Here is a 19039-nt window from a genome sequence, read left to right as displayed (position 1 = left end):
TTTCTGGGGAGGCTCTACTGCAGCGCAGTGTCTGTCTTCATCAGCCCTCATTTCTGCAACCACCTGAATGATACCTCTGAAGTGATGGCGTGTTGGGGAAGGATGTCGGTTCACAGTCTTGCATCTGGCTTTGTATTAGTCAGTCTTTATTGCTGTTATTACAGGGTTGAGGTTTTCAAAAGTTCTCAAGGTTTGCTCGATACGAGCTGTCAGGCGTTTTACTGTCCCTCCCAAAGGATGGTGTGGGCGACTTCTGTCAGTTCTGAAAATCCCACTGCTGCTGTTCACAGACAAAAAATTATTAGAATACTGTTTTAGCAAAAAAATACTCAAGCTTTCAAAAGAAGCCTCCCCTTCCCTGTAACACGTGTATGCTGTAACTAGGAGGATAATAAAAGTAAAAGGGGATAGTATTGCTGGTATGTGGCTAACAATAGTCGACCAAGAATAGTATGTTACCCCTTTGTGTTCAAGCAGCCAATTTGAAGGAACTGGAAGGCATAAGTAAATGACAAATAATTGAACCTTTGTACCTTTGCCCTTTTTCTAAGATGTCCAAAAGTAGCAGCTCACTAGTGGAATTACTGAAATAGGTGCATTTTCTTAGTGTTCAAATAAAATTAAGACTGCAGCAAAGCATGGGTGAAGTATTACTCAGGAACATGTGACCTTTCCTCGTGTTATTTATCACTTGATGATCACCCTGTTTGTGGAACAAGCCAGATAATTGCAGAACATGAGCATCGGCAGCTGTACATACACTGATAAAACGGGACAGCTACGGTGTTACAGTGATCTCTCTGAAAATACAACCCAGGGATTTGTCTTCTGCAGTCATCGGGCAGCTTTCCTTCTAGACCTGCATGGCAAAGGCTCTGCATGGTGGCAGCTCCCTCTCATAAGCTCCAGCTCAGTGCTGAGGCAAAGGTGAGACGTGGCCAGGCTCTGCTCTTAAGGAGGTTCTTCCGAAGGTCCATCTCTTCTGCAGCCTCCGCTGCCTCAGGGAGATCAGCAGATCTTCTCAACCCTCTGCTCTCTGAGTCTCTCCCTCCCACCGATCTTTAAGTGTGCAGGCTCCATGTTATTTCCCTGAGTAAGTACTTTGCTGGGGAAGATGTCCAGAAGATAACACACACGCCCCCACCGCCATCCTCAGGAGAGAGGACCTCTACATCTCTCTGCTCTGGGGCACTGGGAAGGTGACTTTCCATTAGACCTGAGCAGCTTCTGTCCGTTTAGGGCATCTCTCAGGACTGAATAGGGAACTATAGGGATACTTTTAGAGAAAATATATATTGGGGGAATCATGTCCCACTAATTTGCTACTCAAAAACTTATATAACTGAAGTCACAATAGTTCTTGCCATACAGAACTCTTTCAGAAATAACTTCTTAGTGGTTAAATGTTTGTGTGCCCTGTAGAATGATTTACCAGTTAGGGCTTCTGCTGCACTAGCTGATAATAGGCAATTATGTCATCATTTTAATCGATTGAAATATTTTAATCAAAGCCTTATCGGTATGGTGAATCATGGAGTACAGCTGCTAAATGGACCTTGGGTGTGCAGAGGGCTGACTGTACGATGCAAGTTGTACAGTGCCATTTTTCTAGGTATGTGTGTGTTTGGTATTTTTGCCGCTGGATTGTGCACTGCTGTAGAGTTTCATTACTGCTGTGTTAGGAATGATCTAAATGAGAAAAAAAGCTAATAAAGGAGATGAGGTGTATTTCTAACCTTTTTTATTTCATTAGTGTAGGTATCTGTATGAACAGGAATATCTGATAGATCATTGCAAGTACTCTACTTTAGAATAAGAAAAGGTTCAGATAGGGATAAACATGGGTGCCGTTAAAGTACAGAATTGGGCTGTATCAGGAAAGTAACCCATTGTCCTTCACTCCCACTGTGAAACAATTGGTCTGTAATGGTACAGTGTATCTGCTCCCGGGGCTTCCCGCAAGGAGTATAGTAGTAAATTAAGATGAAAGCTTGTTTTCTGCCTCACTCATAATAAATGCAAAATTCTTCCCTGAAGCACTTGGCATGACTAATGTGCCACATATTCTTGATATCCCAGAGCGGCAGGCGAGTGCTTCTGCCAGACGGGTGGTTCGCGGCACACCTTGGGAGCGTGCTACCTAACAAACCACGGGAGCCAGGAGCGAGTGCCAGAGCGCGGCTCCACACGGAAGACCATGAGCTGGAGCTTTTTGCCTTGGGGCGCCTTCAGTATGATTTTGCTGTTAAGTTACTTGATTTCCACGGAGATGGTTTGAAACGATGTGAGACATGCTCTTGTTGTTGTTTTGTTTCACTTTGCTCTTTAAAGCGATTAATGGCGACCGCCTGTGAGGAAACAAACGTATCGCACAGTGCGCGTTGGAAAACGCTGTAGCAGTCTGCTGTGTTACTTGAAGCGATTACAGGTTATTTTTTATTCTTTGTTATGGTGGTATCTGAAGCACCATCTCCATCAGTCAGGACTGAGATTCTTTTGTAATCCTGTGCAAAGACCCAGGCCCCGCTCGGGGGGGAAGGAGGTGGCAGAGCTCCAGCCACGGTGCCAAAGCACTGGGCAAATACTCCACAAACAAAAAATCTGTTTGAAAACCTCTCTGTACCTGTCGGTTACAGTGAGAGTCATGTCTTTTGTACCCCAGGGTGTTCTGGGCTTCAGCCATTCCCCGTGACTGGAAATCCCCCCTCGAGTCCCCCCAGCACAGTAAATGAAGGCTGCCTGTCTGTGCAGTTCTGCACTGAGGGGTGGCAGAGCAGAGGAAAATTATGCTGCAGAGAGGATGAGCTCTTGGTTTTGGCAGCAGAGGATCATCTGCCTGTTCTGGATAAGGAGGAGGAACAGCAGCCCTGGCACTAGCCGGCCCCGCTCTGCCGAGGGAGAGCATCGAGCCCTGCCTCCCCCTGCTGCACCACAGACAGATGGTCTTCTTGGGGGCTGACCACGGGGCAGGGGAGCCAATCCCGCTCCCCTCGCACAAAACCATTGGTTTGAGTTGGACAGAGTCAGCCTCATCTAATACATGTCTTACATTGACCGTTTTAAGCATGCATCACTCTGAAAAGTTTTAATCTTGGATGCTTTGCTTTAAAAAAAGCATTTAAAGCCACCGTTGCTGACAGATATAGTTTCACTGCACCTGTTCAATGAAGGATATATGTTACTAAAATTCCCCCAAAAGTTTTCAGTTCAATTTACGCAGTGGTGACAGTCACTAGACCATAAATGATGGCAAGCCCAATCAAGCATATTTGGTTTCACACTGGAATTGCCTATCACAACGTTTTAAAAGCACAGTAACTGTCCTGTTGAGAGCTTAAGGAGGACAATTAAGTGCATAAAGGTTTTCTACCAATACATTTATGTTAACCTCAATTTTATGGTCCCTGCTTTATTCTACTTTGGTAAGTCCCAAACATTTATGTTCTTGTTTGTTGTCAAAACCGCTATCATGGTGTCAGGAGCAAACCTTTTTTGTGTAACCGTCTTTGGTTCTTGTACAAATTAGGAGGATACTGAAATAACATGCAATGGTCAGAAATGACTTATCAGTAGTTCTTTGGTACTGAAATCTTCAAGGGGCAATCAGTAAAACAAAAGTTCACCACAGCCCTGTATTTCCTCTGCCTTAGAGTCTACCAAGCCTGGATTCAACGATTTGCAAAACAGATTTTCCTTCTCTTGTCCACACACGACCCCTGCGATCATCTGTATAAGCACCAGTGAGGCTGGAAAGCTCTAGCTTAGATTCAGGAAACATGCTTTCTTGCCTTGAAAAATAAGTTCAAAGATTTTCTTCAAGTCTGCCTAGTTGGGTGAAAGAAGGAATTGGCATGTAGACATGTAGACAGCCTTGATGTCTGATGGGCTGGAAGGAGCTGTTTACCTCTCTGCTTCCAGCTTCTCCACTGGCCAGATGCCCTGAAAGCCCTTCTTAGGGTGGGATTCACATCACAGATGGGAATTGCAATAGGTTCATGCCAACAGTCCGTATTAACTTCCTTGGCAGTCCCTCTGGAGCCGGAGGAGCAGTCGTTTCAGTATGTGCTCTCGATGGACCCGAGCGGTTGGGTTCCAGTGCCGGGACTAGGACCCCTTGGCATTGGCTGCAGACAGCGAGCTGTGGAGAGTAGCCAGTCAGTTCTCTCTCTGCCTGTTCATAAACCCACAAATAATTTTGTCTTTTGTTTGCGTGAAGAGAGTGCTGTGTTGACTAAATAGACAATTGTTTCTGTATATTGGTGAGAGTATATAAATGTTGCCAAAATGTTTTTAGTTTCTAAAAATAGTGTGGGGAAGGAATTGCCAGCAGTTACATCAACAGCAATGGGTAGCTGATATTTTTGCTTGAGGTCAGCACAGAGCTAAGGTTAATAAGAAAAAGTTTAAATTTTGAGGATCTGTCTAAATAATTGCCTTCTATATTCACCCTGTTTCTAAAATACATAGGTATTTACAGTTTAACGTTGGGCATGTGCGCAGAGGGAAACATTGAACAGATCCTGACCCCAGGATGGCTCAGTTCACCGGCAGAACCCAGAGATGAGGACTTTGAAGGAATTTCAAAGTCTTTACATTTTAAATCGTGTGTTTGAAACTGGCTCTATGTTGTAGAGGTTAAATGTGGAAGTGGTGCTTGTAGGTCAGAGCTGTGCGCTGGCTGGTACCTGCGTCTCTGGTGAATTTTCAAAAAATTCTACCTTTCATCATCTTTTGGATTCTCCATCTGGAAGGAGGTCCTGCATGTGTTTCACCACAGAACTTCACGGATCATCCTACTGCTTGCAATAAGATGACATGGTTTATTGCAAATAGTTAATCTTATCATTTTAATGTGGGTTTTTTTTCGAACAGCTCACATGGTATGGTTGAACTATTAATTGATAAACTGATAAAACAGTTATAAAAGCTCATAATATTAAAATACTGAGATTTGATTGCTGTATTCAAATTGGAGCTAAATTCCAGCTCTCCCACAGTTATATATATTCATGGTCAGTAATTGACACCTTGTCGTGGCTCTCTACGTCACTTAATATTGGAAATGTTTGTGCCCATTGAAAAGATTTTGCTCTGGTAGAAACGAAATGTAAAATAATGCAGTCGTTGAAGAGGTGGGTCAAATTGCCATACATATTAAAAGAGGCTGCTTTTGATCAGCTCCTTTGAATGTCTAGTATAACTCCATTTATCTGAAGATCTCAGGGGACGTCCAAAACCTTCAGATAAATGGGGGCTTAGTTAATCAGGGAAGCCAGCTGTCCAGCTTCTTTACCCGCGTAGGGTTCAAGATCATAACCCATCCCCTCCGCAGCCAGGCCGTCTTCAGAAAATGATTTGCATGCTTCACTTCAGCAATCTAGCCTTGAGGCTTCTGTGGAAAAGCCAGCCAGGCAATTCAAGCTTTCTCCTGGCCCCTCTCGACCCAGAGCATAGCAATGAGCTGGGAACAGGAGTTTGCTGATATGTTGTTGTGTTTTTTAAAAAGTAATCGTTTATATGGCACTCTGCGCGTATTGGCTTGATCTAAATAATGCAACGAGGCTTAGCATTTGTGGGCGTCTTTGTGTCAGACACGCTATGCTGAAAGCTCACAGGAGAGAAATGACACAAATTTCTTATTAAAAAGATTCAGCTTAACATTCTAACGTGTTTAAGGGAAATCGCATCGCTGGTTCTTAAGGATGAAGGCACAGCACGTTTACGAGGGCTGCAGTTTTGACAGATCGAGTATTGCACTAGTGATTATCTGGATGAAAGCGTTCTTACATGGTGATAAATATGACGCTTCTTGAGGCTGTGATTGAAAATTACTGTTTCAGACTGCTCCTGTACAAACGGTCTTGAAATGCTGAGTCTTCTCCTCTGCGCGCCCCCCCCCCCCCAATCTATCTCGTCTCATTATTCTTTGGGTGTGTTACATTCTCTCAGAACCTCAAAATACATTACTGGGGACTGCAGGGTATCCAACAGATGACTAACATAGTGATGCCTACAGAAGATCCTGACATAAACACGATTAAGCAGCAAAACGGTGTTTCTGTTTGCATGCAAGAAGCACAACTTGAGTAAGTTACAGAACAAAGATTTTGTGTGAGACATCAGATGGTATTCATGATGTCATGCTCCTTTCTTGACCTATGTTTACAGGCTGGAGATATTTTTCAGAGGGTTCTTAACAGCTTGTTTATTGTGTTCCTAATGCTTCTGTTAAAATACCTAAACTTCGGTAAAGCTTTAGTTGACTTTTAGTTTTTTTAATGAGTTCAAACTGGTTTCCCTGGTAGGTGTATCTATTAAAACATACATAGGAGAGTGTTTAATTTTCCTGCAGCGACTTAATCCTTTTTAGATCAGGCTGTAAGTGAAAATTAGCATGAGCATCTCGCTCACTGCCTGTACAGCAGGAACCACTGTGCTGTCTGGTGCTGCTGGGGGTAGTGATTTGGGGAGCCTGCGAGCGACGCAAGGAGTGTGCTGAGCTGAGCTGAGAAGGGTGGTGGTGCCGTGGAGCCAGTTTATGCAGCCATCTTCCTTGCCAGCTCTGTGGTATCTGCACCTTCTGCTTTCAGCCTTTTAGTCTGCAAGAGTGGCACTGAATCGGGACCTTCCTCGTCTGCCTCTAAAGCTGCTGATGGATCTGCTCAGCTCTCTGGACCTTGGCTTAAACTCAGCTCAGTGTGCTGTTTTTCAGATGCCTCTCCTGTAGCCGTCCAGCTGTTTGGCTGGGTGGGTTTTTTCCAGTCTTTTGTGTCATTAGGGGCATCTTCCATCTCATAAATAAGGGTTTTATGAGATGCAAAGCTAACATAGTCAAAATCTCCCCGTTCTCTTTTTCCATGCAATATTTAGCAAAATCGGTACAAACTTCTGGTGTGTTAGCAGTTGTTCTGAGCATTGTATGCTTATGTGTTAGATGTGCAAGGTCTTTCATTAAACAGCAGGATATTATTAGGCATAGCATGAAAAGCCTTTATGGTCTCCCTGCCCTGTTTAAAGCGGGCCCACAAGCAGACCGTCGGCCTGAAAGGCTGCGCGATGAATCGAGCGCTGATGGCTGGCCCGCAGGCTCAGGTGGTCGTCAGCCGCAAGTTTAGCCGAGCCCTTTCAGTAATTTGTCACGCCTGGGTCTGTTCCCGCTGCGCCAGCACGTGCCAGCTCCGTGTCGGAGGGGCTGTTGGCCAGACGGCCGCACAGCCCCCGCGTCCCGCTGCCGGCGGGGCCCGCGCTCGCCCGGCCGCCCGCGCCGCATCGCACCACCCTGGCAACAGCCGAGCGCCCCGCGGAATAAGCATCTTCGTAATGAGAAGTGAATGGCATCCGCCAGTCCCTTTAGAATAGGGCCCAGGCGTGTGCCTCCTCTCCTAGGAAGTTTGGCAGCCTATTCATTAACAAGAGTCATCAGGAGTTCAGCCCATAATAGGGAGGCAGCCCCGGACGCAGGCGGGCTGATGCTCGTGCTACCAGGAATGCGTTCTCCTGGGCTTAGGGAAAAGAGAGGGGGAAAGTAAGCAAATAACGCTGTCAGCAGGTGCAGGCTCTGAAATGCTACGTATTGATTTTCTTTCTTCAGGCTTCCACGGGAAGTTTATAAGAAGATTTATCACGTATCAATCGTCCTCTGCTAGCATTAAAAGCGAAATTCTTTTTTTCTTTCTTTTTTCTTTTTTACCACCATGCCTGTAGGAACTTGCATACAATTAAGACACGCTTTGCCTGTTCCCCTTGAGGTAGAACACTAGACCATCATGTCCTATTTTTAAGTACTGCTTTACTCTGATTTTTTTTTTTCTTTTTAAATACTGTTTCAGAGTGGTTTTGTTAATGTAATGAAAGTCACAAATGGCACTTCAGTATTAATTAGTAATGCTTTTCAATTTTAAATACCCTCACCTGCATTATGTTGTCACCGGTGTTATTCTCGCTGCTCCTAATTCCTAAATTTAAATTGGCCTTTGCTCCCGCATAACAGTCTTGCAGAGTTAGAGTACATTTCCCCATAACAGAAACACAATGAGGCTCTGAAAACTTTTTGTTTTAAATGAGGAAACGGAGAATGAGATGTCACACTGGCTCCTGCGAGCGTTAATTCATAAAGTCATACGTGAGGCTCTTCAGCCCATTGTAGGTTTGTTTCAGACGTTATCCTGTTATTGGAAGTGTATGATTCACCTTCTGAGAAAACAGAAGCTGCAGACAAAAGGAAAAGATTTGCTTTCTCCGCTGTGAAAAGCTGCCGCAAGCAGGGGTCCTATTAAGACAGCTGGAAAGTTGCTTCAGCTTGTTACGCTTGTAAGTTTTATTGGTGACTGGTTTTTGATTACACATTTGAATGCTGTGTGTTCCAGGTTGCCGAGTTTTAATTAAAAGGCAATAGTCTTGATTTTAGATCGCTTTGTTGTCTGCATTATGCAGACTATAATGTGTGCAAGTTGTGGGGCAAATTTTTCCAAAGTGCATCATTTATTTCGGATACATAAGATTACACCTTCTAGCACCTGCCTTAAATATAAACGTCACGCTTTCAGGAACTGGGTTTATTATGGTCAGTTTCTTTTAAGAAGTACAGTGGTCAAACAAATACGGGGGGGAGCTGTGTTCTCTTCTGTCCTGTAGCTTGTTTCTCCGATCTAATAATTTTTCTAGTCTGACAGGGTCCTTGTGACAGGAATACTGTGTACCAGGAACTTTCCGTAATGCCACAGCTTGTCTGTTAAAGCTGGATTTCGGTTTAAAAAGCCTGCGGTCTGGGGGGTTGGTTTCTGCCCTCCGTAACTTCAGCAATCTGTCAGATCTACTGAGTCACTGCTTTTCATTTATGAAGCTAAAAGGTATTACCCTTATTTCAAGCCATTAAGTGTGTTCAGAGCTGTCAAACAGCATTGGGCAATTTTGGTCCCCTTTTCCATGCCCATGTGCAGCCTGGTTAGTGTGGCTGTGGATCTGAAGTGCTGCCATTCGTGGACGTTGTGTAACAGCATTTAATTCTGTGCGCAGATTTCCTTAACCTGGTCGTTGCAGTTATGAGGAAAGAGCTCTGTATCTCGAAGCAATAATCCAGAACCATAAAGAAGTAATGACATTTGAGGATTTTGCCGCTCAGGTCTTTTCTCCCTCTCCCAGCTACTCCCTCGGTGGAACTGGTGAGTCTCTGCACGTTATTCTTCTCTTTAGCACTAAGAAGCACTTGAGCAGCAGATGTACACCTGTTTTTTGTAGATAAATGCTTGCAAATTTAAGACTACCATTCTTCCCCTGAATCAACTAATGAATATCAAAAGGAATGATGACATTCATTTTAATTTGTTTTGCATCAGAGCTATTCACTCTGCTCCTTTCTTCAGCTATCCTGTTAACCCCCGAATCTAGCAAGGTTAATGAACTTTCTCTCAGTAATGTGCTCTGGTTCATTCAGGAGTGTGGGTTTCTTGCTGAGCTGGGAATATGTTGTTCAAAAGCTACGCCTGAATCGGTGCTTACTTATCGAAAAATAGTTCCTCGCAGTAGAAGCCGTTGCTACTAATGCTAAATGGGGATTATGCTACTGAGATACCGGGGTCAGGGATTAATGCAAAAGAAATGTAAGAACAGTGTTCTGTAAGAAAGTCGTAGCAGCGTGCAGGATGCTAGCGTTTCCCTTAAATATAGATGAGCAAATTTCAGGCTTCCTTCCAACACCTGGCCTGGAACCTGTCTGGAGTTTTTTTTAATACATGGGTGGATGGATATACGTACGTGTGTGCGTTTGTATATGTGTATCATATGGCATCAGTGCTGACCATCATTCATTGGCCCTACTGAAAGATGAAAATGTAATGCTGAATGCTGCGTTTATTCCTTATGTGCCCTGCCGAGGTTTCAGGTTAGTGTGCCGTCAGTAAGACAGGGACCACTACTTTGCTGTTTCAATTGAGTTTAAATAAATGTCTCCTGAAAGGAAGCTTTGACTCTGAAATGCAGATTTCTAGTACCCTCAAGATTTCTTTTTCCAGCCCCCAAGAAGTATATGGTCACTGTGTGTTGGACTCTTTAACAAAGATTCCTTAATCCCTTTCTTGCACTCCTAGGGTGAAACTGGCACTTTCTAATTATTCCCTGCTACTCTGTCGGATTGTTTAATAGATTATTTCAAACCTGTATAAATGTTGCAGGACATCTGCTCTATTTCTCTTTAGCCTGGCTTGTTAGCAAATATCTTCCATCTAAACTGAAAAATTGAAGGAAGAAATTAAATTTACTAAAATAAATCACTTACAAATAAAATCAGCCGTGCATCATTGTTTAACGTTACTGGCTCCAATCCTCGCGCTTTCAGGGCTTTGTTCGGAGATAAGAGGTATATGCATGTCCTTGCATTGGTCGCCAGTAGCAGCAGGCAGAAGGCTTTGGAGATAAGCAAGCTGGCAGAAGTAAAGGGGAACCGGTGCTATTTACATAATCGCGCCTCTGCTTCCTGGAGAGGCGTCAAGAAACACAGGGATGGCCTCTATTGATCTTTGTTGAACTGGAATACTAAACAACATTAGAAAAGCTTATAACTTAAAGCTTTGATTAATGTTTTCTACATTAAAAAGTAGAACAGCTGTGAATTAAATTCTTTTATACACTCTGCCAAAAGTCTGAGACAAAAAAAATTATGTTTCAATAGAAATGTAGATTTCATGCCCAGTGTTGTTAGCACTTTGAATCATTTATCTGTTGACTTAGCAGCAAATAAAAATGTAGATATATTGATATATTTTAAATGTTTTGCTCTATGCATAATTGTATTTCGTTTTCACAGTCTTCTTACAGCACACAGTGATCATCTTATATACAAATTTAGCTCAACAAGCGAGGACAGATTCATTTGATAATGTGGTAGTCATACTTCCTAAAGTCTGTGATACATTTTGTATGCCAGAAATATTTAAAACGTTTCCCAATATCTACTTACGTTTTTCAGAACACTGTTAAATCATTAGTACCCAAATGCATTTTTATTATTTCTTTTTTTTTTTAAGACTAAAACCTACCACAGTCAAGTCTTGATTTTCGAGTTTCCGAACGTCAGAATTTATTTCACACTCACACAGAAACCACAGGCCGGCCATGAATTCTGGCATCAAAATCTTTGCTTCAGAGAGTCTCCTCGTTTTCGTTTTATTTATTTTTATTATTTGCCTGCTGATTTACTTGCATATTTAGTGAAATATTAGCAAGAGCAAGAGCTGTGTCGGTCGTTGCCGTTCGGATGGATTTTCCGTCCAGCGCCATCCTGGCAATTGGCAAGGAGGCTTAACGTGAAGCTGGCGACCCAGGCGCTGTTGCCAGCCTCCGCTTGGGCGAGCCCCATCCCACGAGCAGGAGCTGCGCACGGAGGGAGCACCAGCACCTGCCTCCGCCTCGCCCGTGACGGGGTTGTCGTGGTTTAGATTGCCGGGGTGCTGCCAACGTGCCGGCAGCGTCCGGAGGTAAAGACAGCACCAGCTCGGGTGCCGTTTGGCCAGGTTTGCAGCCATCTATTCAGCCCTGCTAATGGTCAGAAAGGGGTGAAACACTGTTCGGGATTCCCCTGTCGGCGTGGGCGCAGGCAGGAGGGTCTCAGGCTGTGAGCGGCAGCAGCCCCGCGTTTTCCAGTGGGCAGCCTATCCCCCCGTGCCACAGCAGCTAGACCTTCTCTGAGCTCAGATTCACCTGTCCTACACCTGCCACATCGGCTGTCTGCCACTAGAGAAGTACGGGTGGCATTTTTCTTCATGTGAAAGGGGAATTTTGATTCTGAAACAGAAAAAAAATGAATCGCTGAGCAATAAATATGTGGAGCCAACACAGCTCTGTTTCCCTTTCTCAAGTAAAGAGCCAGCTGATACTACTAACCCTGCCTAGCTTAGATTTTTCAGGTAAACTTAAGATTATTTCTCCTCTGATCTTTTTCTTAATACCACGCAGTTGTAATCCCATCGTTGCTGTGTATACGTGTGCACAGTAGAAAGGGTTAATGAGTGAGTGTGCTTGCTATTAAAATTGAGATTGTTTTTAGTAGTTAACACAGTATAAGAAGCAAATCAAGACCATTAAATGAATCGAATATGTAGCTGTTAATGACACACATTATTGGTGTGTTATTAACTGTGATCTACTTATTTGAACTAAATGTTTTCTGTTTTCTGATACTGCCTCTGGGGATGCTTCCCCTAGATTCAGATGGGATATGGGTTTCTTGCAAGTATGCCCTGGCTTAGTCTCCCGTATCACAAGTAGTCTTGCAGGTGCTACATTTTATGCATGAAAATTGTCCAATTGACCTCTTTCGCTGTTTTCAGAAGTAGAGCCTTGAATGCCCTGTACGTATCATAGCTGGCCCTGTATATCTTCAGCATTGAAAATGCAGCCTGGTAGGCAGAACGGACATCCCTGAACTCATTTAGGGGATGTGCAGATTAGGAACAAAAGATGAGAATACGGTCCTTTGTTGTTAAACTGGTACATTACATGCTGTATTTTAATTAGGCTGGGTATGAGAGTCAGCCCAGGAAATCCTCAGTAATCCAACACTATTGAATTATTCTTATCCTTTCCCTCTGCAGATTTCTCTCGTTTTAGAGGACGGGGGTTTAATCTGCAATCTTTTTCTGTTCTTGCTCCTTCAGCCAAATAGAAAAACAGTTATTCAACAGAATACTTGTGTGTTCTCTAAAATAGTCATAAAAATGAAACGGGCACAAACAGATGCAAAAGCGTTCCAACTTTAATTACCTCTGCTGACTAAAAAGCCTTTGCTGGGGTTTTTTTCATTTAAGATCAGAAGCCAGAATCGTGTTAACCCTTAGGAAATGGAAGTAGTCAGGTATTCTAGAAAGAAAAAGAGATAACTTTTCCGACAGAGAAAGATTTATGTTTGAGGGTTTTCTACTTACAAGGGCAAGTAAGATTTCTACTTCCAAGAGAACCTACAAACCTGCTTTTCAGCAGCGTAGACTTGCAGCTAGTGCTTCAAAGGGTTAATTGAAATGGGCACACTTGACTGCTGAGAGGACTGATCTAATCACTGCCATATCCAAGTGCATCTGTTCACCATGAGGTCATTCTTGTGCATGCTAATGATTTGGAAAATAAAGCATAATGCTCGACGTTATCAGAAAGGATATAGTGTAAATCTTTGCTTTTTTAGTTGCTAATAGCTATTGTGGAATGAACCGGCAGGCAAAAGCATCTGGGATTATTGCTTTCCATTTTAATTTTTTAAAGGATCGTTTTCAGTGGAGTGTCAGGAAAACTGTGCTGGAAAACTCTGACATGTGGTATCTGTTGATAAATGGATTCTTTAATGAATATTATAGCATTGCCCAGGAGCAACACTTGAGTTGAGGAACTATAGATGTTTTCAGCATTCCCTGGTTTTAAAGCCTTGGAAGCCGTGCCTGCTTATTTACATAAAACTGAGATTTTGCAGCCTTTTTGTTGAAAAGGTGACACATGCTTTTCTTTTGTCTCCAGACTTTCACATGCATAAATTTCTTGTAGAAAATACTTGAATGTACCACAAACAAGATTTGGTTTATTTTAAAGCACTCTTTGCTGGATGCTGAGCTTTATCTTTCCCACTTTGAAGCAAAAGGAGTAATTCAAATGGCCATGTAATTTCAAAATGTATTTTTGACAGAAACAAAAAAAAACCCAGAGTAACTGCTGTCTTAAACATTCTTTTTAATGCTAACTGAGCAATGATTCCTTTTGGGTTGGTTTGGGTTGGTTTCTCTGGATTTTTTTCCTTCTTTGTCTGTGATTTTCCTTGAAAAATCTGTAGGATGTTTTGTCGGTTCTGTGTACTAGGTGGAATAAAAGTCTCTCGGGGTTCTGTATAACATTTTTGCGTATTTTTAGGGAAGCCGGATGGAGCTGAATATTTAAAAAATTCACATCTGAAAATGAGTAGCTGTGCCATGGTATTACAGCGTACGCAGCACGTGCCAAGTGTTGGGTTTGAGCAATATGACAGTGTTGCCTGAAACTGAAAAATTAATTTCTAGTAACTGGGACTGGGAAAATTCCAGGCTACCCTGGCAGGGCTCGGCTGTTCCCAGTGCGAGAAGAGGCGGTGCTGAAACCATCTGGCAATTGTTACTGTCCGGACCGGGAGCGGCTGCGGGGCGACACGTAGCGCTTTGACACGGGCTTGGACCTCTGTGCTCAGTCCTTCCTTCTCCAGTACAGGCGTTGCCCTTAATGTGGAAGGAAGCACAAGAAGCTCCATCATTAGCCCAGAGCTCGTTAGGAGGTCTGTGTGAACTCAGCTCCCAGCAGGTGAGAAGGAAAGTGTGCAGTCGCAGGTGCCAGACGTTGCAGTTGTAGAGGTTGTCCAGGCAGTAAACAAAGAGGAAAAGCTTGGGGAGGTGGAGCAGAGGAGTGGGAAGAGTTACCAAAGCGGGCAGGAGTCGAGGTGCTGCTCTTTTTTTTTTTTTTCTTTCTTTTTTTTTTCCCCTTCCCCGTGAGGAGTATTCAGGAGGAGGTGCAGGGACCTGGCCTGCTTTCCCTCTCTGTTTCATCCAGGTAGTTCTTCCAGCTGGTCTTCAGCAAACGAGAGCTCTTCCTCTGCGGGGTTAGTGGTCCCTCCCCACTGGCTGCTTGGGCTGCCTTCCGAGGGATCCTGAAGCTGCACAAGCGGATTCAGGAGGTGCTCCTCACCCCTCTGGTCTGGGTGATTGGTGGCCCTGTGTGTGGCTCTCCTGCCCCTCTCCCACAGAGCTACACAGACTTTCTCACCACCGCAGGAGCGTGCAGTGCCCGGCAACGGAACGCTGCGCTGGGGCAGCTCTCGGCACCGTGCTCCCCGTGCCTCCAACTTGTGCTCCTCGGCAGAAATGGCAGGTTCATAACCATCTCCATCGCTGCCAGCCTCAAAACCCTTGGCTCAGAAATACGGAGGTCTCCCATCACTGTGTTCCTTCCACGGTAGCTACCAGCTCACCTGAGGACTCGCAGAGCTCTGTCTGCATCTTGGCGTCGCAGAGAGGCAGAGCTGGGGGCGGATGGTCCTTTCCTACTCGGTGAGATTGTCTCTTGGCCCACGGCAGCTGCTCAATAGCAGAGAATGAAAAGGTGCCAAATGAAATTTTCAATTGAATCAAGCATAATTACCTGATTTAATGAAGGAGGAAAGTCAGGATGTTCTGCAGAAACCCAAAATGTACCCTTTCTCCCCAGAGATGCCTTTCAGCGAGACGCATGGAATAAATCCATTTCATATTTTCCATTTCCTCCTTCCTTCCTTCACACTTAGGGAAACCCGCGTGAGCGTATTCAAATAACAAGACACAGCGATTCTGATCCACTCTCTGGATAGTTTAATGGCAGAACTGAGAGATGACAACGATTTCTGTGATGACACATGGATGCTATAAACAAAACGATAATTTTGTTGAACGACAAAGCAATGCCCGAGCAGAAGTGCATCCCTCCTCCCACAGGAGCGCTTGTTACAGTCGCAAAGACAACACTAGAAATTAGAAACACCATTTTTCCTCTTTCAGACTCAGTGAGTGAAAACCCTTTCCAGGCTGTGGTGTCTACTCATGTATTTAGCAGTGTGAAGAGTTTAAACACCTTGCTGGCAGTTACACACGAAGGAATAAAAAGGAGGCTCCTGCATGCTCAGTACACCATGGGACTGCTCCTGTGCCTTCGTCTGACCCTTCAGGTTTTTAAGAAGTCTAAGGTTATGCATGTTAACAGTATGATAGTTTGCATTTTTTCAGTAAACAGAAATACTTTCTTGAATTAGTAAAATTCTCAGCGTCCCTGTAAGAGTTAGAAATGGTCTGTTATTACATAGGGCAAAGTCCCAGTACATCCTATGAGTCGTCAGGTGGCATCAGCTCTGTACCCCCTGTAGCTTCTCTGGCTTCAACTGTCCAATGTAAATGTGCGCCAGGCTGACCAGGCCCAGTTCAGGAGGGTGCAGATCCCTGCAGAACAGTAAGGAGGTTGCGTTGGGACTTTGCAGCTCCCTGTTGCAGACTGACGCGGGTGCCAGGGCAGTTTCTCCCTTTGCCCACCAGCTACGAGGGCGTACAGCCCACACCTCTTCCCCAAGGCTGTGGAGGTGCTGGCGTTGCTTCTCCCTCAAGCCCGGTGTCAGGATCTACAGCCGAGAGGCTGAGAGCAGCATCAGGGCTCTCAGCCTGGCCCTTTCTTTTTTCCATTTAATTGGTTGTCTCAGAGGGAGCTCTCCCAGCTACCATCTCCGAGTGGGGAGATGGCAAGGGAGGGCTTCCTCCCTAGCAATCAGCGCTGGGATGGGAGAAAACATTAGTTTGACGGGCCTCTCTCTTCTGCTGGGTGACAGCTCCAGCTGCTCGAGCTGTCAGCTCGCGAGAAGGCTCCAGGCAATGTGGCCCCTTTGCATTTTCCCTCTGCAGGGACGCACGTCAGCCCCGCAGCCACGGCGGAGGAGAGAGCCCGTGTGGTGCCATCCTGCTGCCGCAGGCTGCCGGCGCCTGGGCGGGAGGCCGTGGGCCCCGGCGTAAGGCTGCAGGACGCGTGACACGCCTGCGTGCAAAGGAGGAACCGCCACCGACACTTGCTGCGGTCCCTTTGCCGGGCCGACCAGTGCAGAACTAATCAGCGGCTGCTCCAAGTCACGACTAATTAAAACTCTGATGTGTATGTTTAGGGCTCATTTCCAAATCTCTAAACCAGGCAGGGCTGGGTACGCGGTGGTGCCAAGTGCTCATCACCTGTGCTGGGAGCTGCCAGTGCTTTTTTTAGGGTTGTTTCTGCCCGTGATTAACCTGTAGTTTCAGATCTTTCTTGCTGCGTCAGTAACAGCTTTTCCAGGCACTACTGGTTTTATTTTTCATAGCCAAACAGCAGTGGAGCAAACCTTCTCGTTTACTGATGGTTTGGCTGTTGCAGCACCTCGGGTGCTGGGGTCCGATCTGGTCAGGGAGGCCGGTACAAAAGCTGCCCTTGACCTCTGGAAGCACAGCCAGAGCTCCAGGGGGCTGGATCTGCCGCACAGGCAGGGCTGAGCCATCCCTCCGGCCTGACCCCGTGCTGCTGCTGCAGGCTTAGGACAGTCAGTTCTGGCCGCCTCCTCTCCTCTGCAGCCTTTTCCTGGGTTTGGGGGAAAAAGGAGCTGGGTAAATTCAGCTGATAGACCCTCCAAATATAATCAACAAGTGACATTTTGTGCCGTTGCCCAGCTGCCAGCCAGAACACCCACCTGGTCTTCCAGGGGATCCCCGCTGTTGCTGCTGGGCTCGAACCACATAGCCTTGGGCTTTGCTCAGAGAGAGAAGCTAAATGAAAGACCTCACGCAGCTGTTGCTCCTAACAAAATATGAAATATTTTAACAGCTCATACCCAACACGACAAGTCACAAAAGGGCCACGTGGTGCAAATGCAGCTCCAATGATTTGATCTCCTGCATCCTTAAATGCAGTTCGTTGCTGTACCTGCATTTCAGACCATTGGTGTTTGGACGTGTGTGGTTTTGCATGAACACAGCCACCGCTTTTTTTAATGATCATTTCTTCAAAATAGACTCCCCTGACCATGCAGGCTCAGGGTGCTCCTTATATTGTGTTTTCAGCCTGTCCTTGTGAGGGGAGAGCAGAGCATGTCACAATGCTAAGCGGATTTACTGCTATGATTCTCTCTGGAATTTTATTACCTTCACATTTACTGGGAAGGAAAACAAAGATTTCCACAGACCTGTCATGGCTGACAGGTTAATTGGCGGGAGATAGGTCATGGCCCGTGTGAAGACTTCATGGGTCGTCTCAAGAATAAAGCTTCAAAATCCTTCATGATCACGCATGACGGTGTAATCTGTTTTACATACTTGGGTTGCACATCAAGACCCACCTTCCTTGCCTCTTTCTCGTACGATAGAAGTGTTTACCAAGTACGAGCAACAGCCCGGCGTGCTGCTCATCATGCCAGTGCCTCCCGGGTTACCAAGGACAGTCAGGGAACAGGAGGCCCTGGCCGCGCTGCGGGGTGCAGCCATGCCCGAGGAGGGGTTGGCTCGGTTTCGCTTGCCCCTTGCCGAGAACGGCTGGTCTGGAGCAGCGCCCGGCTTTGGAGACGGCACAGGGTGATGCTGCAGAGATCCCATCTGAGACGGGGAGCCCGATCCCAGGGGCCTGTAGCAGCCCCTCAAATGCGTGTGTGAACGTGCTCAAAGGCTCGAAGGGTTTTCCTGCTCGCTCGTGGGGATGGGGGTGAGGGAAGGAAATGGCAGCACAGGAGAAATAGCGGTAGCCTACCGCCTAGTTTTATCTAGTAATTTCTGGGGGAAATTTCCGTAGCAGTGAGTCGCTGTCTTTTTCATGAGCTTTTCAGCAGCGCTATAGCACACCAGTTACACCCTTTTTGTTGTTGTAGTTCTTAAAAGCAAACCCAGCAGCTTTGCAGCACATCGGTCAGGATCCCGTGTCTCGGACGGCTGAGTGAGGTATCTGCTGTACTCAGCCAGGGCTGCTGTTGAACACATTGTCAACCTGAGAAGCTGACTGTCAGCCACAGAAACATGGTGGCCTTCTGGTGGGGTGGTTGGTTTGGTTTAGTTTGGGGGGAAACAAAATCCCTCTACCCCTACAGCACCTGGGAGGGAGCTGATAGAGAAGATGCTTTTAGTTTCGATTTTCTGCGTGTGGTGTCCCCAAGGAGGGTTCAGGCAGGTTTGGTGAGGAGCTGGACCCTCCCGCATGACGACAGCGCTGTATTGCTCTCGTCTGGGCAGGGCTCTTGCCTGTTTTCTCCATAGGAAGTCCAAGAAGATGTTTCACCACCACCAGTACCAATATTGCTGTGCTTGTGTATGTGCTGAAGGGTGGGGAGAGGGAGGTATTTGGCTTTCAGGAGTGTTCATCTGCTTCACAAGGAGAAGAGAAATTGCTAAAAGATCTTTATTTCCTAGACCGCACACCCAGCTGGCGTAGGAGAAACCAGATTCATTCTGTTCAGTAGATATAAACTAAGCTTTCTACCTCTAGCTTGCCAAAAGATAACTCTTCATTTAAAGTGTATTTT

At 45.5% G+C, this 19039-nt stretch overlaps 1 protein-coding gene across 2 annotated transcripts in view; it reads left to right on the top strand.

Annotated features, from left to right (window-relative positions):
- RALGAPA2 (Ral GTPase activating protein catalytic subunit alpha 2) overlaps nt 1–19039 on the top strand; it is a 129153-nt gene that overhangs the window by 105991 nt on the left and 4123 nt on the right. For both annotated transcript variants that reach the window (XM_086460756.1, XM_086460755.1), the window contains one exon: nt 9040–9161. In XM_086460756.1, coding sequence (XP_086316882.1) covers nt 9040–9161 — 122 coding nt within the window. The remainder of the gene's footprint in view (nt 1–9039; nt 9162–19039) is intronic.

Source organism: Leptosomus discolor, chromosome 2, assembly GCF_034619465.1.
Source record: "Leptosomus discolor isolate bLepDis1 chromosome 2, bLepDis1.hap2, whole genome shotgun sequence".
Lineage (NCBI taxonomy): Eukaryota > Metazoa > Chordata > Aves > Leptosomiformes > Leptosomidae > Leptosomus > Leptosomus discolor.
The sequence above is the reverse complement of the archived record's forward strand: the minus strand, read 5'-3'. Positions and strand labels throughout refer to the sequence as shown.